We start from the raw sequence: 23,368 nt of genomic DNA, 5'->3' as shown, positions 1-23,368 counted from the left end.
CCAGCAGGTTGCACCAAGAAGATAGAAGCTTCGTAGATCGAATGCAAACCCTAAAAACAAGTGAAGAACAAGTAATAACAAGAACAATCACAAGCACAAGTGATGCAGGGATTTTTCCCGTGGTTCGGCTCGCCACCAAGGATGACCTACGTCCACGTTGTTAAGGTACGCCACAAAGGCTGCCGAGTCTCTTTCAACTCGACCCTCTTCTCAAACCTATCACCAAAGCAATAGACCGAGAGTTTCCACTAAAACACAGGGTAATACAAACTTCCCGGTGCTCAACCACAGCGAGCTGGGAGCTACCGGGCAACCTCTAGCCGTCTAGGAGCAAAGCTCCAAGAGTAAAAGACACACCAAGCGGCTAGGGTTTCTCCAAGTGCACGGGAATGGAGGAGCACGATCTTCTTGAGCTTTCTCACGGTATCACAACTTAATCCCTCAAGGAATCACTGAGATTGGAGTTGAGGAGCTTGGGAGCTATGGAGTTGGGAGAGAGAGCTTCTGTTTTTCGCGAGTCTGGAGGTTGACGAAAGAAGATGACCGTTGGGGGCGACGGTGGAGAGGTTTTTATACCTCCCGTCACCCACATAAGGGTCGTGTCATTGCAGACCCTAGAACCTCCGCGGTCAACCGTGGAGCCTCCGCGCTTGCCAGAACAGAAATGAGTTGAGCTTTGCTGGCAATTTGTGGCTAGGAAAATTTGGTACGTGCAAGATGTTTTGTGCACTTGGTTCCATCCCTAACCACCATTAGTATCCCCCTTGATAGTACGGCCTGTCCTAACTCAAATTCAAAATAGAATATGAAGTAAACTAGCACTTGAGTCCTTGAAAGCCATCCATTCGAGTTGGGGGGTCTCCTCCAATGCTTAACTGTACTCATGATCAAAGATACACTGCAAGCACTTGTCAAAAATCATTAGTCCTTTAATTGTACTGTCAACATCACCAAAACCCACTTAGGGCTTGATTGCACTTACACCCACAGAGCGGTGGCTGCTTCGGTGCGAGGTGATCCTCTTATGGCTGCCAGAGGTCCCATGTGACGTTATTTTTTCCTCAACGAGGCGGCTGGGTTGCTTGGTGCTGCAGTATACATCCTGAGTTCGGTGCACGTGGTTGGAAGTTGATGTCCAGAGGCAGTTGTTCTTGTGTCAGTTCGCTAGCTTGCAGCGACCTGTGACGGCTAGCCCTGCCTCGCGGGTGTTAGTTCGATGAGGTCAATTTCATAAGAAGGCGCAAGCTGACCTGATGGCATGACAGCTACACGGCTTGCAGCGGCCCTTGGCGGCTAACCCTACATGGCAGTGGCTGTGTTGGCGTGGGACATCATCATTAACGACAGTGCTGGCGGTGATGATGGGTTATTCGTCTAAAGCGATGGTGCTGCTGTTGGTACACGAGCGGTGGGATTGTGGAATGTCCGGTGGTGTCGCTACCCCTACCCGAATAATCTAAGTGTCTAAGGCGTGTTAAAGTTCGGCATGTGTTGATGATCCAATCCAACCTGCCGAGATGTTTCTTAGTTGTTTTTTCTTTAGTTTCTCTTCTTTATATGGTTATGATCTTGCAGGGACATAATCTTGTATTTTTTCTGCTACATCAATAGAAATGCACACGTCGTGTGCCGTTCGTTCAAAAAAAAAGAGTAACAATACAAAATCCACCGACTTGATGAATAACAAGGTGCTTAAGATGTGAAAATCAACTCACTCTCAATTGCTCTCCCTTCGATTCCTCTTTTGCACCCTCACCAAATCTCACTTGGAGCACTAGGGAGGAGAAAAGAGGAGATTTGAATGTGATTGGAGCAGTTCTGACCAAGTTCCGAAGACTATAGAAATCTCTGTAAATAAACTCCAAACAATTAGCAGGTGCACTATGTTATTATATATCCCAAGTGTAGTATTGTGCAAGTGCAAAGGTGTCGCTTATAGATTTGTTAGATTATCTTAAGTATCTTATTCTATGGCAAAGCAAGTAAATTCCGTGTTCCTCTTAATAGTGCAGTATTTCTATACTCAATTTCAAAAATAAAATAAAATAATTTAATCTTAATAATCAACCACTTTTCAATGTTCGTTTCCTTTTTGTGGTCATCTTTCGATTGGAGGTCATTTGTTATCCGTGAGTCCTGCTCATCATTCTTAAAAACATCATTAATTCCACACCTATATCCTATTAATTAACCAAAATCCACTAATGAAGTCTAAATGCTCTTTCACCTTTCACCACTTTTTAACTTTCTATTTTAATCTAAATAAAAATAGAAAATGCACATGCACCCATCGTGCTCATGAGTCCGTTTGCTATCGACCATTGAACCATGGTTAGAAAAGTCGACGACTAGAGCTTCAGAAAACGATAAATACCTTTGGATGAATCAGAGAATGCATAGAGATATGCTTTGGTTTTAGTTTATATTCTTATTTTATAGTCTATCTTAAAGAGAATATTATAATGGAACGAGCCATGTAAGATGGCATGCAGGGAAGTAAGATTGAACGGCAATAATCCTTATCAAATTATGTAATGTCTGGGCACCTTTTGAACCAAGCATTTGGTAACATAAGCTTTCCAAATGCCTTGCTCAAGCATCTTGATCGCTTGCTCTTATGACATACACTGAGATATGAAAGGAACACATAGAGTACGTAGTCCCTGAATACTATTGCAAGATATTTGGTTTCATATGGTCCTAAAATTTGGCCTTGCAGCGATAAGAGTACGTGCATGAGAGTGTCTAGGCTTGAAGTTTTTCCTCCTATCTACGAGAAAAACGGTTCCAAGTTTCAAAAAGAAGTTATTTAGACCTAAAGTTTCATCCTGTAGATAAGATGAAGGTTACCAAGTCCCAGAAACAAATGGAAGTAGTCTTACAAGGTGGGAAGCAAATCATGCATGCCTAAACTATACAGGCATGTAATATAATTGTAGGTGTTATAGAATGGAAGGTAATGCATGATAAAGGATTGATGTAGTATAAAGAAGGCTTGAACTAGGTCTAAGCTCCAACCTCAAAAGGAATGCACTAGAAAAATGAAGAATCATCAGAAGGAGCAAATCCAGACGAGGAACCACTAATTAGATAGGTAATTCCGAACACATTCATCATTTTAGAGAAGGAAATCACTCACTTTTATCATGACTTGCCAACAAAAAATTTCCCAGCTGGAATCAAAGATAACTAGCCTTATTTGAGTAAGATGTAGTGAAATTCTTGAAAACAGTACCAATTATCTAAGTATGATGTTGTATCATTCCTCCCAGAAGTAGACGAATGCACATGTAGTCTCAACCTTTATCGTAATGCTGTTTCAGCATATCCAGCTTACCATCCTACTGCCAGTGCCACCTACCACTCCAGTAAAGGATGGAAGATCAAGAGCTACTCAGTCCAAAGTTGCTATTTCTCTAGCTAAGAAAGTTGGAGCAAAGAAAGATACATGATCTTTCCAGAAAACTCACTTCATTAGTGTTTTCTTGGCCGCAACAATAAGAGCAGTTGTATGTGTCTCCTTTTATAAAAAATGAATTCAGCTACAAATAGAACAGCTAAGGGTAAGCACATTGCTAGACGTTAGCGATTTCATAGGTTGTTTCATTCAGTTTCATGTAGGATTTTTGAGAATGTGGAGGAAAGAGGGAAGGAGAGAGAACGAGGTGGTTGTTTCGCAAAACAACGTCTCATAGGCTAAAATTAAGGACTATAAGACAGTTTCCTCACCATTGTACAAGTTGTTGTTGTCATTATACTTATAATATTTTTTTATTCCGCAAATTAAAGGATATGGTATTACAATGAGATAACTAAAAAGATAATTCAATATAGATGCTGTTTGTTAAGCCGTTTTAATACGACGTGTCATTCTACGAGACAGCCGGCTTATTGGACAATTTTAAGACAACTTCCGGGGGCAATACGGTCAGCAGCGGCGCTTGGGCTTTCCTCTCCCTCCCTCACCACCTCGCGCCTGCCTGCCTGCCTGCTTGCTCCTATACATTTCACCGACTCGGCCATCCCATTCCCTTCCCTCCTCTTCTCTTCTCTTCTCCGACAGCTCAGATCAATCCAGTCCAGGATCCAGATCCCGAGGGGCCATGGCCACCGCCTTCGACTCCCCCACCTCCTCCCCCGCCGCCGCGCCCTTCCATGACGACGCCTTCCTCCACTTGGACGGCTCGGCCGCCGCAGCCGACGGCTTCCCGGCCTCCCCGGACCCCTACGCCTTCCGCTCCGACGCGCCCTCGCCCTTCGGCATGCCCCAGGCCAACGGCGGCCTACACGACGACCCCTTCGCCGCGCCACCCGCTGACTCCGACGGTGGGCCCATCCTCCCGCCGCCCACCGAGATGGGCCGCGACGAGGGATTCCTGCTCCGCGAGTGGCGCCGGTAAAGCTTGACTCCCTTCCGCTGCTCAGATCTGGGCCCGCTGCCTGCTAAATTCTCCTAGATCTACGCGTCCGATCGCCATGTTGCTTGCATAGAGGGCTAGATCTAGCAACATGACTAGTCGACATATGGCCTAGTTAATCACCTAGACAGACCTAGCTGTTAACATGTCCTGGTCTAGATTTGATGCATCATCGTTTACCGCTCTGCTGAAAATTCAGTGCATCGCCTGAGCCTGTACCGGTAAAAATACCTGTGGGATTCTAGGCTAATTGTCGGCCGCATTTTCCACAATCTCATGTGTTACTGGCGTTCAGATTATGGTGCTGTCTGTGCAGACTTAGAACTCTGCGCATGTACTAATCAATAAACTATTTTGCATATTATTCATTTTAGCATCATGATGCAATATGTCGCAACTTCATTTTGCAATTGTTATCTAGACCACGCACGACATGCTAAAACGAGCTAATGCAATCTAGGATCAAGTTTATCTTTTTCCAAATGGTTACCATAATAACACACGGATATATCGGAATTATCATTACTGCTTTATGAAACCATAAGCCTATCAGTATCAGCTGTGCTGGTGCATGATATATGTTCACTATCAGTGATTCTGCTAGTTCTTCTAAAAGTAAGCCTTGCCGCCGGTGTTATTTGTCCCTTACTCTGTGGAATCTATCTACTCAGCTTGCTTGTTCTACTTTGCTCTATCCTCTAGCCATAACCATCGGGAAATAATAGGATAATCTAGATGCAGCTGCTAGTCACATAATATCTTCATGTAGATTGCCGTATCTTGTGCTGTATCTTCAACTAGAGCCGGACAGTAACATTAAGGGACTTACAGGAATAATTGTTCCTGGCATTTTTGTTGAGTGTTGCCCTCTATCTCTCACTGTTTAAGTGTATGCATACTGCAATCATCTACAGTCAAAATGCAATCCTCCTTGAGGAAAAGGAAAAGAAGGAGAAGGAGCTGAGGAGCCAAATCATCCTTGACGCTGAAGAATTTAAGAAAGCTTTTGTCGAGAAGCGGAAGCTCAATGTTGAGACAAGCAAGGGCCAAAACCGTGACAGGGAGAAGGTAGGTGGTACTTCCTTAAGATCTGGGCCCTGCGAATCCTATTTATCTTTTTTTTTTTTTGCACGATGGAAACCTGACTGCTCTTTATCATCACCCTCCTGTTTGGCCTGCTTGTTGCTAGCTTTTCCTAGCGAACCAGGAGAAGTTCCACGCCGGTGCGGATAAGCAGTACTGGAAGGCGATATCAGAACTTATCCCACATGAGATTGCTAACATCGAGAAGAGAGGGGCGAGGAAAGATAAGGAGAAGGAGAAGAAGCCTGGGATCGTGGTGATCCAGGGCCCAAAGCCTGGGAAGCCGACGGACATGTCACGGATGCGGCAGATATTGCTGAAGCTGAAGCACACTCCTCCGCCACACATGAAGCCGCCTCCGCCACCTGCAGCAGCTGCCGGGAAGGACGGAGCTCCAGCTGCCGCTGCAAAGGATGGAGCTAAGGCAGCAGCCCCTGCCAACGGCAGTGTTCCAGAGATGGAGAAGGCCGCAGCGGCAGCGCCTGCACCAGCAACCGAGCCTATCGCGGCTGCCTAAGCTGATCATTTGCGGTAGGAGGATAGAGTTGTTGCAGAGGAGGTGGTGTTGGTGAAACTGAAAGCGCGTCTGAACCGCCGGCATGGCGGAGGCACCTACTGTGTATTTTGTTAAGGCACATTTGATTCATTACATTACTACAATATTGTTATTGCATTTTGTAGAGAGGTGGGATGTGTATTCTGGCACTAATAAGGTAAATGAGGCTGTAGTGGGAGGATGTGTGTTATGGTTTCGTCTTCCAAGTGTTTGGGATTTTCCTTTGTTCAAATTGGTTGTATTATTACGTGACTATATCTGCTGCATATACATTTGTACTTTGTGCTTCCTTGGTGTTTCATCTATCTTTATGCTATATTCTTATTATTTCTCAAGCCTGTCTGTCTTGCTTCGATCTGTCAGTGCTGTAAATTTCCTTTAGTACATACATATCTTGCTCCAAGTCAAATTTTGACAATGGATGATACATGCACACATGACATGGATAAAAGAAGTCAATGATCTTTCTGATGCATTTTTTTTCTTTTTTTAAGATTTGCTACAAGCATCTCATGTTGCTTAGACCTTACAAGCATCGACTACAAGCAGTGAAAAGAGAAGAAGGGATTTTAAGTGGTTGCAAATCGTAGTTGCTTGGTAGTGTCTGGCTGCAAAACGAGGAGGAGGACAAGGATCGGAAGGTCTGGCTGTGCGGGCATAGGATGGCTCCTCTTCCTCCCTCCTCCTCCTGCTGCTGCTGCTCCTCCTCCTTCAGCCGGAGCCGCCTCCTCCTCACCACCCCCACTCCTCCTCCAGCTCTCTTCTTCTTCCTATCGAAGCCGAGGAGGCGGAGGCCTCCACCCCCACCTCGCCTCATCAGCTCCTGCTGCTCCTCCTCCTCGTCGTCGTACAACGGCTGGTCCGACCTCGCCGCGGCGCCCGACCTTCCCCTCTTTCCCCTCCCGCTACAGCCCACCACCCATCGCCATGGCCTTCTCCTCTTCCTCCTCCCCGCCGCCGCGGCAGCCCTCGCCCTCTCCCGCCTTCCTCCCCTCCCCCTCCTCGCCGCCGCCTTCACCGCTGGATTCGCAGCTAGGCACCTCTCCTCCCCGCCCCCGCAATCAAATTCCGCCCTCCTCGCCCATCTCGATGCGCAGCTCCGCGCCCTGAGGGGCCACTTGCTTTCTGAAGCCGACCCGGGCCTCCTCGTCCAGGCCGTGGATCGCCTGCTGGATGCGGTCGCCGACGCGGCCAGATTGGCCGCCCAAGGCGATACCACCCGCGCCGTCTCAGATGCGCTCCCACCCGTGCTCGGAGCGCTCGGGGAGGTCGGGGACTGTCTCGGTGCCTGGGCTCGCCACGCCGTGCGGGATCTCAGCCTCAGCTCGCCAAGGAGGAGGCAGCCTACTAAGACCAACAATGCAGATGTGTCCAAGGCCAACCAGCCTGCTGCTGCTGCTGCTGCTGCTGCTGCAAGTCCTCAACCGCAACCACAAAATCCATCTGTCGCCGCTAATATTGCAAGTGGCATGCTGCAGTTTGACGAGGATGACAGTGGACTCAAGGCGAAGCTGGGAGATGCTGGATTGGAGAGGCTAGTGTTCAAGCACAGGCATGGCCGTGACCGTGTGCAGGACGATCCATTCCAAGCTGCTTCCAGTAGGTTTTCCACCGAATCATCTTTGCTTGAGAGGACGCTTGAAATTCGGGACAGGTCCTACAGGTTCAAGATTGAGCGCCGTGACACTGGTAGCCAAGTGAATGAAGCACAAGACAGGGCAGCAGATGAACACCTTGTTGATAATGCCGCTGCTTTGGATCCTGCCTATGATGGAAGTGCCGCTGCCGATTCGGACAGCGAGGAGTTCAGCCGTAACGTCAAGGAGGCTGCGCAGATCTTGAGGAAGGTGAGGGAATCCATGGTGGCCATGGCTGATGAAGAGACTGCAGACGCTCTGCTGTACAAATCAGCTAGGCTCCTTTCCACAGCTGTAGCTTTGAGGCCAACTAGTCTGGTAGCAGTGGGTCAGCTTGGGAACACCTACCTCCTCCACGGAGAGCTCAAGCTCAAGATTAGTCGCGAGCTCAGAACGCTCTTGGCCAACAGCGGGGCTTTCCTGAATGGAAGAGAGCGTGTTTCACGATCCAGGAAGGTAGATAGCAGAATCTTAAGCAGAGAGAGCATTTCATCAGCCCTTGTTGATGTATGTGAAGAATGCGAAAGCCTCCTTGTTGAGGCTGGCAGAAGCTACAGGACAGCCCTCTCGATTGATTCTGGTGATGTCAAGGCGTTGTACAACTGGGGGCTGGCACTTATCTTCCGAGCACAGTTACTTGCTGATATCGGACCGGTATGGACATCAATATATGCAATTTTTCGATCAACTATTATGAGTTGGAAGGTCTTCTTTTATGCTCCAGGAATTCAAACCGCCAATAATCAATATTCACTTGAGCAGAATTTTGCCCGAGAGACAGTGACAATTTGCTAAAATCCAATGTTGGTTTACGCCTTGCTAGTTGTGCAGATGACTTGAAATGTTTTCATGCTGGTTGAATTTGCTTGGGATTTGATGCAGGAAGCGGCAGTTGATGCTGACCAGGTGTATCTGGCTGCAATTGATAAGTTTGATGCCATGCTGTCGAGAAGCAACACTTACGCTCCAGAAGGTTTGATGACTACTCTGGTGTTTGCCATATTTTGTGGGTTGGGTTGGTGTGGGTATGTGTGCTTATGCAGAATTGTTATGGCATTGCAGCTCTCTACAGATGGGGCACCACACTGCAGCAGCGATCCCATCTTCGGCCTCGGAACAACAGGGAGAAGATAAGGCTTCTGGAGCAGGCGAAGAGCTTGTTTGAAGACGTGCTGTATGTGGAAGCAGATAACAAGATGGTGAGGGAGGCGCTGTCATCATGCATATCAGAGCTCAACTACCATGGCCGATGGTTATAGCCTGTTAATGTTGTTTTTAACAAGCGAGGAAGAGAGGCATGAGCCAAATTAGTTAGTAATAGTTGATAACATACAATGCAACAGGAGTGTTTGTATGGCTGAACCGAATAGTACAATGAATAAACCACGGTCAATTTTGAGTTGAAAGATGCACACATGATGTAATTTTGCCCCTTTTTAGTTAAAAAGGGTTACACTAGAGCCTGAGGTGTGAGGTGAGATGACAAACATGCCAGCAAACATCTTTTCACATAGGGAAATAATGTAACACGTGTACCGTGCATACCAAGATGTTTCTTTTCATGTTTGCAAAAGGCGGTATTGGTAACGACGGCAGCAATCATCATCAAAATGCCCAAAATAATTAAAAGAAAACACTACAAGAGTCCTGTATGCAATCTCAGTTTCTTTTTATGTTTGCGACTTTTGACCTCTCAGTAGATGGTGAGCAGCCTGTGGGTGGCCTACAAGAACCTCTCCACCGTCATTGCCAGTGTGGTATCTGTGATGGCGCCGATCACCGTCTCCTTCCTCTCCCCATTCTTGAAAATCAAGATGGTAGGGATGCTTCTGATGCCGTAACTCGTCGCGATGTCCCGGTTCTTGTCAGTGTTGAGCTTGAGGCACCGTAGCCTGCCAGCGTATGCTTTCGCCACATCTTCGATGACAGGGTGCATCAGACGGCACGGGCCACACCACGGTGCCCAGAACTCGACAAGCACCGGAGACTCAGAGCCAAGGACGAGATCATCCCATGTTGACTCTGCTACATCCAGCACTGTGAAGTAAAGAAAGAAAAAAGGAACAGCCAGGTTAGGCCTCAGTCACAATAGCAGCTAACAATTTGTTTTGCATGCAACTGAATTTGGGATGTGATAAAGCAAAGCAGGTTGTGTTCCCATGTGGATTTGTACATCACAAGGACACAGGAATGGAAACCATCCAATCCAGAGAAACAATTGAGTTGAAGTTGTTTTTCCCATGCTGGTTCACATACCATAAGAGGAGACAGACAATCACAAGATTTGCGTGAGAATCCAACAAGGTTTGTCTACTATGTGATGCAATCACTGATGCTACCTGATACTAGCGTGCTACTGCTATATCCTATAGAGATTACCGAATGATGACGAGAAGACAAGAGAAGCTGCGACTAGACACCATCCCTACTGCCAAATACCATTGAGTGCGACCTTAGATGCCAAGACTGTGCTGGAACCAACCTGGTGTATTGCTTATTGGATCGCTTAAGGATCACTGTGCATAACGAACGAAAACAGTAGGAGAGGAAAGGATCCGGATCCTACTGCTGTGTGCAGTGTGCTACTTTAAAATGTGCCCCCTGCAACACACAATAGAAAGGGTCTTTGCTGCTAATGGATGTACATGTACCTGGCAAGGGTAGATGTGCTGCACTAGTCAGTAGTGTAGTGGGAGAGTTTTGCTGGAGGTTGCAAGGAACATCATGGCAGGTTATAGAATGTATGTATGCAATTGTAATGCGATGATTACTGGTGAATGAGTAAGCAATAATAAACTAAGCAAGTGAATCAATTGTACTGCACCTGCACGATTGAATTCGAGCAGAAACAGACACAATCACGCACAAGGGGGAGGGGAGGGGATCGGATCGCGATTGGTACGGCGAATCTGACTGCGAGGGGATTTCATTTCACTGGAATGGATGCATGGAGAGCAAGAGGAGGCAGGAGCGGGGGTTCTAGAGGAAGTTCAGTTACCATTACCAAGTTGGTCGTCGCCGTGAGCCTTGGCCTTGCAGAGGCGGGAGGCGGAGGCGGAGGCTGCGACGGCCCCTGGCAGCCGCGCCGCGGGGCGCAAACGGAAGGAGAGGAAGGAGGCGGTGGCGGCAGGGGGATGACGCGGGCGGCGGGTGCCGAGGCCGGAGGTGGCCGCGGCGGCGATAGTCTCCGAGGACATGGCGGCGGCCGTTTGGTCGGAATCAGAATGGAAATGGGACGACAAAACCACCCACCAGTACTAGTATGTGGGAAGGTCTAACACGGTTTTTTTTTAATTGGAGCAGTGTTTGTTTCCTTCCCTCTAAAATTTAGATCGTCACATTAGAGAGAATCTTGCTATTTGAAAGTATTAAATAAAATCTGTTTATAAAATTTTTTCATAGATGGGTGCTAATTCGCGAGACAAATTTAATGAGCCTAATTAATCCATAATTTGCCACAGTGATGCTACAGTAATCATCCGCTAATCATGGACTAATATACCTCATTAGATTCGTCTCGCGAATTAGGCCTTGAGTTCCGCAATTAGTTTTGTAATTAGACTTTATTTAATACTTCTAAATAACAAGATTCTTTTTGACGTGACACCTCTAAATTTTAATTTTAGACCCTAGGAAACGAACACACCCTTAGTCTATTTGGAAGCTAGAAATTTCAAAACGGGCGTTTTAATTAAATTTTAGGACCATATCATCAAAGAATGCACTAATTTTGGTTTAAATTAAATTTCAGCACAGGATAATCAGCAAGGGATGTGCTAATTTTGGTGTCCTTCCCCAAGCTCTAGCTCCCATATGCATGTACGACCTGGATTTAATAACAAAAACGCTCAAATAAATACGTTCAATGTTATGTTGATATGCCAACAAACTAAGCTCCGTGATTTTCTAGAGCTAGAAATGACCAGCTCCCCAAGATCTGGAGATTATTAGAGCTGGAGAATCTGGAGATGTGCAGGACAAGAGCTAAACAATGTGTAGCTTCAACATTCTTAGCAATCTCTTCTTCCTTGCTCACCGCCAAACAACCAGGCTCCCCTTCCTTCATCAGCACATCGCTCAGGTCAATCAACTCGTCAATCGACAATCACGCCTCAGATTATTCTCTATATAAAACCAAATCAGTACAAGCACCAAACAGCACCCCAATCTTGTAAAATACATTTCGGTTTGGTTCAACCCAATTATTGTTTCCAAGTTCATTATTCATGCTTCTAGCTGTCCCGCACACCAAATGGTACAAGCAACCTTTTCTTCAACACAAAAAACAGAATAGATACAACAAAGGGCACTACTACACAGGGGTGTCTTCACCGCCTATCAGATGCCACTGATTCTGCAGAAAACAGATACTTCACGCGAGAGAGCACCGAGTCATGCGCTGGATCATATGGATGGTCCTTGGATGGGATCTCCAGAATAGCAGGGACTGGCTTGTTGTAGCTATCCACCAGAAATCGTATCATGTTGGCAATCTGTCACCCAGGGAAGCCACACAAAACAAAATAGGCATCAGCAGGGATCCAACTTATAGAATGGATCTTACTTCTACTAGCTAGCTGATACTACTGTGCTTCATGATTTCCACAATGCTTCTAGACTTTTTCTTTCTTTCTTTCTCTCTCAAATTAATTAATGCTTATGCATAACAGTGGGAGTATCCAACAGTAATTTCTCAAGCAATGGCATTAATGAGCATGCACTGCAATTAATTACAGCATGATTTAAAAGAGCCCAAGGATAGGTTTCAGTACATTAAGCTACAAGTAACAAGAGCCACCAACAAAGATGCTATTAACTACTGTAAAAGGTGATTCAAGTAACAAAGGATAATGCTAGGAAAAAAAATGGGAATCTAAGTTGAGTGAAAGCACATTTTCTTGACTGAAATGGCAAATTTATCCTGAAGCACAACAATCTGGCAGGAGTTTAGAAGGCCCATTTTATAGATTATTTACAAGTTTTTGAACTCGAGGATAACCTTTCAGGTTCCAACAAGCTCACCGAAATTGTTTACGGCAGCAGCAGCTGGCTCCAAAGAAATTAAACAAAATTAACTAAACAAAAAGCACCATAACCTCTCCCCTTTTTCTCTTGTCTAGATGATATGTTTACCAGGATCTGGCCTAACAATGCATCAATACACAAATATATGCATCTCTATGTGATGGTTCACTTACAAATTGACTGATGAGCACAATAGCAATATCCTCCCTTGCAGTAAACTCTTTGAATGCATCTTCAATTTGTTTCACTGTCGTCTCTGTGGCATGGAACAGGAAGTATTGACACCGAACCATCAGGATCAGCAGCAGTAACAAAGGCACGAAGTAATATGCAACACAAACAACTAATCAGGATTGCAAAATGAAATAATGACTTGAGCTCCTCGTCATTGATATGATTACAAGCTATACACAGCATTCAAGTTTCATCTGCATCGTCTCTATAAGTACATGACGGCTCACGACTAAGGAAACTAGTAAGAGGAAGGAAGCTTAGATACAGTATATCCTAATGAAGTAGGCCTGCCTTGGCCTAACAGAATTAATTTAACTAATAACTGCACTCGATCCATTGCCAAGAAATGCCTGAGGAAAGAAACATTTAGGAGGCATGTGAGTGCATGGGATTGTTGTGCAAAGAACATGACATGAAGAAGAAACGTATGATACATGCTACTGTAAGATTCATCACCAGGAAAGGCATAAGGAAACAAACATCTAAGAGGTGTATGGGTGGAAGCGATCGGGCTGTTCTGCAAATAAGAGCTTCCGGGCAGTACTTATTTGCTGGTGGTCACGATTCATGAAGGAACCCGGTAACAATCTGCAAATTGTGGAGGCGTTCGTTTTACTTACTGTTATCGACGAGGAGGTAGTTGGTTTTCTTGCGCAGATCAACATTGCCAACCCCGGCCATCAAGAAGCCAGTGACGGTGTCCTGCAAGGATGAGTGACAAAACAAGCAATTGGTCGTTTAGATGTCAGGAAAGGAGGAAGGACAAATCGCGGCTGACAAGAACCCCAAAAGTCCAGCCCCACGCTGGATCCAAGAAACCGAGCCCCCAATCACAATATTCCGATGGGGTCTCCTCCTCCGCCTATGCGGATACCGGAGCAAGGAGGATTGAGCCGGGCGTCGGGGTGTATTACCTCGTCGGCGATGATGGCGATGAGGGCGGAGTTGCTGGTGGGGATGTTGGCCCTCCCCGCCATGGCTCGCGACCGCAGATGCTGCTCCCGCTCCGCTTCCTGGGCCTGCTGCGGATCCGATGGAGCTCAACGCAATCGGAGATCGGATCGTACTCCGATGGGGTGGTGGTAGACGACACGAGGAGGAGGAGATCTGGAGGAGACCCCTCTCCACCTTCCTGTGGGCTGTGGCTCCTCCTCCACTCAGCAGGCAAACTTCCAGGTGGGCCGGGCCCAACATGGCCCGCGTGATGACCACCGTCCGAGAGCAATTGGCTTGATAGATAGCGGCTTCTGCTATCTGAGAATTCTGAAACAAAAACATACATTACAGAAACATGCACAAACACACACAAATGTCATGCAAATACACACACAGCCAATCCGATTCACCGCAAAGGGAGATGAATATGATTCAACAAACCAATCCAATATGTGCTATTCACATTCCACCTTTTCTCTTAATAAGATGTACATTTTGCGTTGATAGGATACCCTGTTGTACACCAAATGAACGAGACATCTACATTTATTCACACTTGAAGAATCAGAACTACACGTTCTAGAATATTAAGAGCACTCTCTGGTTACCAGAGTTATCTTCAGTTGAGTTGACTCCATCTCCTATCCCTGGGTCCTGGAAATTTTGCCTTTTCCTTCCCCATTAACTTCTGCCAAGTTCTTTGCCCTCAGTAGTCCTTGTTTTGCGCATCTCGTTTGAACTATCTGGCCTTCGATCAAGGATCTGGATATATACATATCCACATGCACATCATTTCAATGCCCCTTTAATCTTCCGCTCAAAATTGTGACCATGTCGGTTCGCAAGCCGTTGGAGCTGGTCGTACCCGGAAAGAACTCCAGCTCCTGCCATTCCACACAGAATATTTGCACCCACACCTCTGAACAATGTCAAGAAACCTTCACTTGAAACTATCTGCTTCACTGCATGGAAACCGTTCCTGTATCTGAATGGTTGCCCTGAAGTTAACATCATTCTACGGCGGACCGTGTCGAATGGATAGGCGCAGGCCCCCGAGAATGTAGTTATTGCCCAGCCCAAGGCAAAGCTGGCGAAGAAATTCCCCTAGAATAGCAACCAAAGCAAGTTAAAGGTGTCACATAGATTTGGCTGGAACCTCCTCTTTATAATGGTACTATCAACTATGTCACAAGAATGGGATTACCTCCAATGGTCCTACTAGAACAAGAGGCTTCATGGTGTCATAGATGCCAAAATACAGACCCCGGTACAGGGTGATTCCCACAATAGACACACTGAAACCTCGGTATAGTCCAGATATGCCATCAGTCATAAGTGTCCTCTTGTACACATCCAGCAGCCCCCTGCACTGGCGTTTGTTTCCTCGGGTTTCAATTGCATCAGTAGCTAGCCTTGTCCGTGCATAATCTAGATGGTATAGCAACAATGACGTCGTAGCTCCTGCAGCACTGCCAGAGGCTACATTTCCAGCTAACCACCTCCACTTTCCGTCTTTCTCCCTGTTGTAGCCAAAGAAGCTTTTGAAGTAACCCTTGAATGCAAAGCTAAAAGCCTGCAGAACTGAGGTTCCATTTAGATTTTGAATATCTATTTCTCATGATGAAAAAAAAAACAGATTCATTCATCCCTAAAAGAGCTAAGGCCGTTTACTTGTTCTGGGGGCATGCATGTTTGATGATGCAACATTAATTACATTAAGTAACCCTTGAATGCAAAGCTAAAAGCCTGCAGAACTGAGGTTCCATTTAGATTTTGAATATCTATTTCTCATGATGAAAAAAAAAAACAGATTCATTCATCCCTAAAAGAGCTAAGGCTGTTTACTTGTTCTGGGGGCATGCATGTTTGATGATGCAACATTAAGTACATTTACAGCTCTTAGCTATTAGCCTATGACAGAGAAATTGCAGGAAAACAGAACAAGTTTCTTTCTTCCGTAATGGCATGCTATCTTTAAAATAACTTATTGTCATCATCCATCATTACACCACACATCAGAGTCTAGTAATCTACAACGCAGCTAGAATAAGTGGCTGTAAAGATAGCAAGAATCTGCCATATAGTTCAACTGCCTCCATATGGTTGGAAGTTTGTTCTTCTAGCGAAAACTTTATCATGTCTTTGCAGTATGGTGCATAAAACATATGGATGCAAATGCTGAGTCGAGTCTTTTTCTACATACTATATTGTAATTATAAATAAACGTGCCTTAAAAACTCAGCTTAGCTAACTTTTATTTATGAAGATTCATCTATACATGATAGTGCAGATGTGAAGCATTCCTACATACTAACGTACATAGGAAGTCCTCTATGAACACAAAACCGGTCAGATTACCATCCCAAGCCATTTGCACTTCTTAGTATTATTGGTTTTAAGGATTGTGCTTGCAAAATGTTCATTATATTCTGCGGTGAGGAATGGATGGAGAATACCAGCCAGACAACATCCGCAAGAGTTGTGTGTGTGTGTGTGTTTTTTTTTTTGAGTTGGAATGGAATTGTGAGCAATTGAGGCCATAGAGAACATGTGGATACAGGAAATCAGCGTCCTTTGAAGGCGAAATGTTCTGGCGCTGTAATCTTTTCGCTAGGGAATTACTAATCTGATCTATGCATAGTATGGGATGCTAGTTAATTCTGTGAGCACTCCATTTGATTACTAGTCGGGATCAAATTCACAAGCAGCTTGCCTTGAGCAATGGCAATCTGCAGAGGAGAGGGGAAGACCTGGGTGGGAAAGTAGCGGATGACGTTGGCCTGGTTGCCGCGCCAGAGCGCGGCGGCGCCCTCCTCGCGGAGGACGCGGGCGAAGGCGTGGGCAATGCCCTTGTAGGGGTGCGTGAGGGTCCCCCGGCGCAGCATCTCGCCCTGGTTCTGGAGCAGCAGCTTGACGCGCTCCACCGGCGCGGCCCCCGTCTTGGCGACCACGGCGGCCGCGCCGCCCATGGCGAAGTCCGCCGCCACGCTCGCGGGCGACCTCATGAGCCTGTCTTCCTCCTTGCGCTTGTCCGGTGTGGCGGGGGCGGCGGCCATCACTGAGCTCTCCGGCGAGGTGGGATTCAGTGGAGTTCAGTCCAATCCTTGTTTTCCTCTTGTCGAGCGAACGAAGACCTCGCCGGCAGCACGCGCCGCGCGGGCTCGCGAGAGATGGGACGAAGACCTACCAAACCTTTAGCGCTAGCCGTCGCCCATTCCTACCAAACCTATGCAAATTTTACTGTTTGGATGGATCAAGATTGGTTGGCTATGGGCCGGTTTAGATTGCAAGCAACCTGCAACAGTGCTACTGTGGCACTTTCGTTTATATTTGACAAATTTTATCTAATAATGGACTAACTAGGCTTAAAAGATTCGTCTCGTGATGTACAATTAAACTGTGCAATTAGTTATTTTTTTACATATATTTACTGCTCCATGCATTGCATGTGTCCCAAAATTGATTTGATGGAGAGAGAGTGTAAAAAGTTGGAATTTTGAAGGCATCTAAACAAGCCCTATTCTCGTACCGAGCACCGTCTGCTTGTGTTTCAGCTTCTCGTGAGTTGCACATGTCTACTGGTTATTTTTGTCCGGAGCCATTTTCACTTGTTAATGAACCATTACCTCCTGTTTGAACATAATCCCATATGCAAGCAAGTGATGTTTGCAGATAGTTCTATAGAACTTGGTCCCTTAAGCTGTGGCACATGTTTCGTTCGTCTCATCTGAACATTGATTTCATATATTTGCGATGCTTATAGCCATTCTCATAGAACTTGTTTTCATTAGCTGTTCCATCATTTTGCGAATCCAATTATGATGAGGCTTGAATTCCAATATATAATAGAGTAGAGTAGGCTTCCACTAATCCTCATGGATAATCTTACCTGTTTATCTCGCTAGACCCAATCCTCACTTTCGCTAGTACAGATTAGCAGCGGCATCTGTGGGCCCCACGGCTGGGCAAGCTGGCTGCCTGAACCTCCGAGAGGAAGCGCCACGGCGACATGCCTCAATTGACATCTGAAATATTGTTCGACAGGCCCGTCTTCTGAGTTGTGTTACTGCTAGCTGGGTTGTATTTTGTGGTCTAGGCTGAATGAGGCTTGCGGAATTACTTATTTCTCTACGAATCAAATATTCTGCAGCTGATGAATACATGCAAAAAGACTTGAGACTCTGACCTGTACAATGATGCTCATACTTGAGCATAGGGAAACCTGCTGCAGACCTGAACGTTTTCAGATTATCTTTTTCAAACTTGTTATAGGCTAAAGCTAGCATGACCACTGGACACAACAATAACAAAAATCTTGCTGCAGCAGAATTCAGGAGGTTAGCTGATCGCAACATCTCGAATCAACTGGAAGCTCGATTCCATTCATCTAGTGAAAACATCTTTCACGATTTTGCAAGCCAGCAAAAGCACTCCCAAAAGCAGCAATTCACATGATGCAAGACTAACTGTACTGTACAGATGCAGGGCGCCCACATAACCACCAATACACACATATCAACAGGTGATAGGGGTACAGTGCAATGGAAGATCAACAATGTGAAACCAAATTGGAGAAGGTTACAAGCAATACGCCAGGAAAGGTTACAACATACGATGGCTGTCATACCTGGTGCTTGGGACCAACACATGCTTCTTCGTCTGTCCCGTGACTTTTCCGCTCACTGAGGCCGTGCAGCATTTGCATCCAGTGTGTTGTAGGTGTAGTCACTTGTGTTCAACCCATACTGGAGGGCAGAGAAAAAAGTGTGAGTTAGTCCATCAGAACTGATTTAAGGAATGCTGAGCTATCATTTTCTGCAGCATGTGGAAAAAAATCGAACAAAACTTTCAGCTATATCAAATAATCTTAAGGCATAATAGGATTTTCATTGGTTAGTGATAGAGTGGATGTATGTTCCAAAATAGGTTAAGTAACACAACGAGAATGATGAGAAACAGCAGGCAGCAAGTCATAACAACAGTACATATTCACAGCATTTGTCAATCAACTAGCTCTGCACTAGAAGCTGGGGTATTCCTCGCCCAAGAACATAAGGGCGAGCCGAACAGGATCCCCTACCCTAGGACAGGGAGGGGGGGGGACATGGTTTTCCAAACAAGTAATGTGTGTTTGCAACTCAATAGCATATGGATTCAGTTTAAGATTCCAGAATGCAGATCAGCAAATATGCTTGTCAAAGCAGCTACTTAATCATCCTTGTGATCGAACAACTTCATCCACCATAGTCCATAGATCAAATCCTATCCTCCCACAAATAAGTAGGAACATGCCCAACCTTGTGAAGTTGAGGATTTAGTTCCAGATGGGATGTACTTGCACTCATGTGTGGTGCAGTGCGCCTTTATATTGTGTTTAAATTGCACATGGAGTTGGATGAACAAAAATGATGCCATTGTAAACAAACATGAGAATTCGACTGCGAAGACAAGCTCGACTTCCGGATCTAGTTGCACTCTATATCCCATGCCACTAATGACTAGTATGGTAGTCGTCTAGTCAATTATGAGGGTGGATAAAGGGAAAATTTTGTAGAGAAAGACTGAAGAAATAAAGACGCATGTAGAGGATGAATTTGGTGTGAGCTATCATAGATGCATGAAATGGAGCTTAGCTACTTCATTTGCTTGAGAAAAATAACAGGCAGAATACAAGCATGATTTCTAAACTCCTTCATCAGACATCTTGTCAGTTAAAGAACTCTCTGAACTCAACAAAAAACCAGCAAATTAAGCCCCACAGCTATTACTATATCAAGCATGTGAGGATCAAAATGTCATGAGCTACAGTTGTAGACAATGATGTGATTGGTAGATTAGTTTCCTTACATCTATGATTTTATTACAAATGAGTTGGCCGCTTTCCCGATATCTTAAGATTGTTTGGTTGTTCACGAGACAAACGTCATTGTTCAGCTCGCAGCGTTAGCTCATTCCTGTTTAATATAAGCTATGTAATATAGGTATGGGTTGTCACCTTCTGTCTCATTCTTGAGCTCCAGAGGTCTGGACGGAAACCTCTGGTATCAACCGTGGTGGGAAGATAAGGTGGAGGAGCTTGGGCAAGGAGGAGTGGTCTCCTTATGACTACAAAGTCTTCATCGCTGTCGTAGCCCGTGGTCCGCGCAGACAGCATGGCTCGTAAAATCATGGCCAGGAACAGTGAGAGTGCCTGTAGGTCGCACATGGTAGAACGATTGGGAATGGTAATCAAACGAGGGCATTCAGCACTGATGAGCAGGGTACTAGGAAGGGATGAAAAAACCTGCGTGGCGAAGATGGCAAGCGCAACCCATTTGCACAGGTCGAGGTTATTGTGGATGAAGGAGAGCAGGTTGTGGAGCTCTCCGGTGCGGTCATCTGGCAAGTCCTGAGCATAGACGGAGATGGAGTGAGCAAGCAAGTAGGAAACGAACGAATGTATGAATTAATCTTCTGTAGCTAAACCTGGATCCAGTGCTCGTTGACCGTGAGGTGGGCGGCGAGGGCAGCTTCGAGCAGCATCATTGCCATGGCCGGGATGGTGTACTGCATGCAGCAAATAGACGAAGAGTCAGCCACGCATGCTACTCTGAGCATCATCTCATATTCTCATCTATGACTATGAGAGGAGACACGAGAGGAGTGAGTGGTCCCTCCGTACGAAGCAGAGGCAGCATCCGTTGCTGATCTCAGCCGCCAGGTAGCCCGCCAGGAGCAGGAGGCAGTAGAAGAGGCCCGCCGCCATGACGAGGGATGGAAACCAGAGGCCGGGGAGGAGATCCTGGAGGTGGAGCTGGTGGTGGCGCGCCCAGCGGGAGAGGATCCACGCGGCGTAGAGGAGGGCGGAGACGGCGGCGAAGGCCTGAAGGAAGGCGAGCAGCTTGAGCAGGAATCCGAGGCAGCACGCAGCCCAGCCCAGGACTTGTCTGCTGCGGACGCCTTGTCCGCTCCGGCGATCCATCATCATCTCGGCGGCGGCGGCGGAGGATCTGGATTTGGGTGGGGTGTTGGATTTGATTTTCTTTGCTCTTTGTTCTTTTTCTTTTTCTTTTTCCGCTTCAGAGAAGAGAAGAGGAAGAAGGGAAGAGGGACGGAAGCACATTGCTTTCTATAAAAGCTGGTTCGCTCGTCAAAAAAAAAAGGAACGGAAGGCCAATGCGTTGACTTGGTCTTTGGGAGTGAGAGCAGGCTGCGGCCCGGCCCACACAACTCAATGAGCCCAAGATAGCCCATGAATCCCGTCTTCTTCTTGGATCCTGCAGCCAGCCAAGATGGTGCCTGCGCCGCCCAAATCCATCCCATCCATATCCATGGCCGGATGCGCCGCACCACCACCACCACTGATGCCCCGCCCTCTCTCTCTCTCTCTCTCTCTCTCTCTCTCTCTGTGTGTGTGTGTGTGTGCGCGCGCGCGCGCGCGTATTTATCTCCGATCGCATCTCCCTGCCCTCGATTCATTCATCTCGTCGCATCGTGGATGAGAAATAATAAGGTGGTGGCGGTGGCGGTGGCGTGCCTGCAGGCGCAGCACGTCGCCGGCCTGCCCGCCGCCGCGGAGGGCCGCCAGGTCCTACTGCGCCTGCTCCAACAACAACAGGTTGCCGCCGCAGCGGCAGCAGCAGCAACATGTAGGGGGGGCGTAGCCGCCTTCCACGACCAGGTGCTCCTCCTGGACTGCGCGCCCGTCAGCAGCATGGACTCCGCGGTGGCCATCGCGGTCACGATCGACGACACTAGAGCTGCGGTCGACGTCAACCTCGCAGAGCAGCTGCGCCGCCCCTCCCCCCGTGTCCTCAGATTCGTGCTTGGCGGCGGCGCAGGCACGAGTACAGCCGGTGCCGTGCTCTGTCTGACTCTGCACCACAGGCTCATGACGCGCCGCCGCTCTGCTGGCGGCTGCACGGCGGCGCTGCTGAGCTGCCTGCGGGTGTCCCTGGCCCCCGCCCCTGGCGGTCCACCAGAAGAGGCCGGCGGCAATGGCATGGACGACGACGAGGAGTCTTCCGGGTTCATCACCATCGAGAAGGGTACCATCTCCAGGCGGCGCCCGCCGTCCGACAACCTGGTGACCACCGACGACGAGGGCCCAAGTAGTGTGAAGGAGGAGGACAGCAAGGTGGTGGACGCGTTCCTGGCCATGCTGGAGAGCGACGGCTTGGACCTGGACGCACTCATCAAGGACGCCGAGGCGGAGCTCGCCGGCCCCACGATAAATCCCAAAATTGCAGCTAAAAGTTGCTCTCCCAATCCTGCTCTTCTCGCGGCGCCCTCTCTACCTCTCAGTTTCCCATCTTTCCCTGTGCCGCCGCTCCCACCGCCCCCTACATCGGCGCCGCCGCGCCCGGTCCTACCGAAGCCGGATCCACCATGAACGGCCACGGACACCCTTACCAGGACTACTTTTATCACTGTGGGATGATCAAGCTACTTTATGATACGAGGGTGCGCATTATGTTCTAATGTTCGAATCATCCTCCAGCAAATCCAGTTACTGCACTGACACGGGGATGAAGATCATGCGTTTCAGGATTGAATAGCCGATGGTTGGTTCAATGGATAGCAGATTTCCTGTGTATTCGATGAACACTGTTTGCAATAAATGAATAATTTATTTCTTGTTTTAGGTTGCCAGCAGCGCGGAAGACAAATCACTTGAGCAGCGCGTGCGTCAAGGCAGAGAGAGAGAGAGGGCAGTTGCAGGGAATTGGTCGAAGAGTACAAGGATCTTTACACAGTTATATTACATGACTTCAGTTTCTATAAGTCTATCACAATGGAGATTTCATGGCGAGTTTTATGACATTAATTATCATAACATATCAGTATTTTTGATGATGTGGCACTGATTTAACGAGGGAAGAGAAGGAACCAGTTTCATCCCCACGGCATTCTGCTAACTCGTTTCCAAGACGTTGGAAATAGCGTGAAACGACCACTGTGACCGTCGTTGTTTCATTGGGGATATTGTGCCACACTAGATCAACTAGCATTTAATTACACTGGTTTTGTGCCACACTAGATCAACTAGCATTTAATTACACTGGTTAGCTTTGGAAACAGTGAAATGAATCTCTTCATTGAGATATAGTGTTTCATTCATCCCTTAAACTGATGTTCCATTTTTGAAAATAGGGATATGAAACCCCACTGTGATTAGACTAATATGACTTAAGTTTACTCCCTGGATAAACCACACACAGCCTAAACCTATCTTATCTTTTATCACCCGCAGGACACGGATCTAGTAATAATCAGAGTAGAGCAGAGAGCTGTAGCTGTAGAAACCAATGCAAGCGGAGCTTTGACTGCGGAATTAGAATGGCCTCGATCTGATATATCTGATAACGAGGATCTGCACACGTTTCTGGTAGGCACATCTCCATTATTATCGATCGTTTAAGAGCATGTTTGTCCAATGGGCTAAACTTTAACCTTCCACTTGTTTAGCTCTTGGAGAACTAAACAATAAGACTAAAAGT

The 23,368-nt window shown here is 46.9% G+C and overlaps 7 protein-coding genes across 9 annotated transcripts; 3 read left to right on the top strand and 4 right to left on the bottom strand.

The window, feature by feature from the left end:
• Positions 1-3,985: 3,985 nt before the first annotated feature.
• LOC112888728 (clathrin light chain 2-like) lies at positions 3,986-6,358 on the top strand. The gene is made up of 3 exons (XM_025955029.1): positions 3,986-4,396; positions 5,333-5,486; positions 5,608-6,358. Exons 1-3 carry the CDS (start codon positions 4,104-4,106, stop codon positions 6,016-6,018), a joined length of 858 nt encoding a protein of 285 aa, XP_025810814.1. The 5' UTR covers positions 3,986-4,103; the 3' UTR covers positions 6,019-6,358.
• A 283-nt stretch (positions 6,359-6,641) lies between these two features.
• LOC112888727 lies at positions 6,642-9,106 on the top strand. Its single transcript, XM_025955028.1, has 3 exons — positions 6,642-8,348; positions 8,577-8,667; positions 8,757-9,106. The coding sequence occupies exons 1-3, from the start codon at positions 6,720-6,722 to the stop codon at positions 8,951-8,953; spliced, it is 1,917 nt and encodes a 638-aa protein (XP_025810813.1). The 5' UTR covers positions 6,642-6,719; the 3' UTR covers positions 8,954-9,106.
• Positions 9,107-9,172: 66 nt separating this feature from the next.
• LOC112888729 (thioredoxin-like) lies at positions 9,173-10,941 on the bottom strand. 2 transcript variants are annotated; one of them, XM_025955030.1, is made up of 2 exons: positions 10,693-10,941; positions 9,173-9,731 (listed from the first exon to the last, which is right to left on the bottom strand). In XM_025955030.1, the coding sequence occupies exons 1-2, from the start codon at positions 10,889-10,891 to the stop codon at positions 9,418-9,420; spliced, it is 513 nt and encodes a 170-aa protein (XP_025810815.1). In that variant the 5' UTR covers positions 10,892-10,941; the 3' UTR covers positions 9,173-9,417. The 2 variants fall into 2 exon arrangements, with proteins under 2 accessions (XP_025810815.1, XP_025810817.1); XM_025955032.1 differs by having other exon boundaries at positions 10,699-10,941.
• Positions 10,942-11,790: 849 nt separating this feature from the next.
• Positions 11,791-14,080, bottom strand: LOC112888800 (V-type proton ATPase subunit F). Its single transcript, XM_025955133.1, has 4 exons — positions 13,868-14,080; positions 13,574-13,655; positions 12,893-12,975; positions 11,791-12,187 (listed from the first exon to the last, which is right to left on the bottom strand). Exons 1-4 carry the CDS (start codon positions 13,928-13,930, stop codon positions 12,023-12,025), a joined length of 393 nt encoding a protein of 130 aa, XP_025810918.1. The 5' UTR covers positions 13,931-14,080; the 3' UTR covers positions 11,791-12,022.
• A 183-nt stretch (positions 14,081-14,263) lies between these two features.
• LOC112888798 (ADP,ATP carrier protein ER-ANT1-like) lies at positions 14,264-17,147 on the bottom strand. Its single transcript, XM_025955131.1, has 3 exons — positions 16,640-17,147; positions 15,094-15,462; positions 14,264-14,993 (listed from the first exon to the last, which is right to left on the bottom strand). The coding sequence occupies exons 1-3, from the start codon at positions 16,943-16,945 to the stop codon at positions 14,679-14,681; spliced, it is 990 nt and encodes a 329-aa protein (XP_025810916.1). The 5' UTR covers positions 16,946-17,147; the 3' UTR covers positions 14,264-14,678.
• A 1,103-nt stretch (positions 17,148-18,250) lies between these two features.
• LOC112888799 (tetraspanin-18-like) lies at positions 18,251-21,023 on the bottom strand. Its single transcript, XM_025955132.1, has 5 exons — positions 20,551-21,023; positions 20,355-20,435; positions 20,173-20,277; positions 19,885-20,079; positions 18,251-18,634 (listed from the first exon to the last, which is right to left on the bottom strand). The coding sequence occupies exons 1-5, from the start codon at positions 20,989-20,991 to the stop codon at positions 18,569-18,571; spliced, it is 888 nt and encodes a 295-aa protein (XP_025810917.1). The 5' UTR covers positions 20,992-21,023; the 3' UTR covers positions 18,251-18,568.
• A 71-nt stretch (positions 21,024-21,094) lies between these two features.
• LOC112888797 lies at positions 21,095-22,663 on the top strand. 2 transcript variants are annotated; one of them, XM_025955130.1, is made up of 3 exons: positions 21,176-21,262; positions 21,297-22,432; positions 22,514-22,663. In XM_025955130.1, exon 2 carries the CDS (start codon positions 21,367-21,369, stop codon positions 22,258-22,260), a length of 894 nt encoding a protein of 297 aa, XP_025810915.1. In that variant the 5' UTR covers positions 21,176-21,262; positions 21,297-21,366; the 3' UTR covers positions 22,261-22,432; positions 22,514-22,663. The 2 variants fall into 2 exon arrangements, with proteins under 2 accessions (XP_025810914.1, XP_025810915.1); XM_025955129.1 differs by having other exon boundaries at positions 21,095-22,432.
• The last annotated feature ends 705 nt before the right edge of the window (positions 22,664-23,368 follow it).

The sequence above is a fragment of the Panicum hallii genome, chromosome 4, assembly GCF_002211085.1.
Source record: "Panicum hallii strain FIL2 chromosome 4, PHallii_v3.1, whole genome shotgun sequence".
NCBI lineage: Eukaryota > Viridiplantae > Streptophyta > Magnoliopsida > Poales > Poaceae > Panicum > Panicum hallii.
The sequence above is the reverse complement of the archived record's forward strand: the minus strand, read 5'-3'. Positions and strand labels throughout refer to the sequence as shown.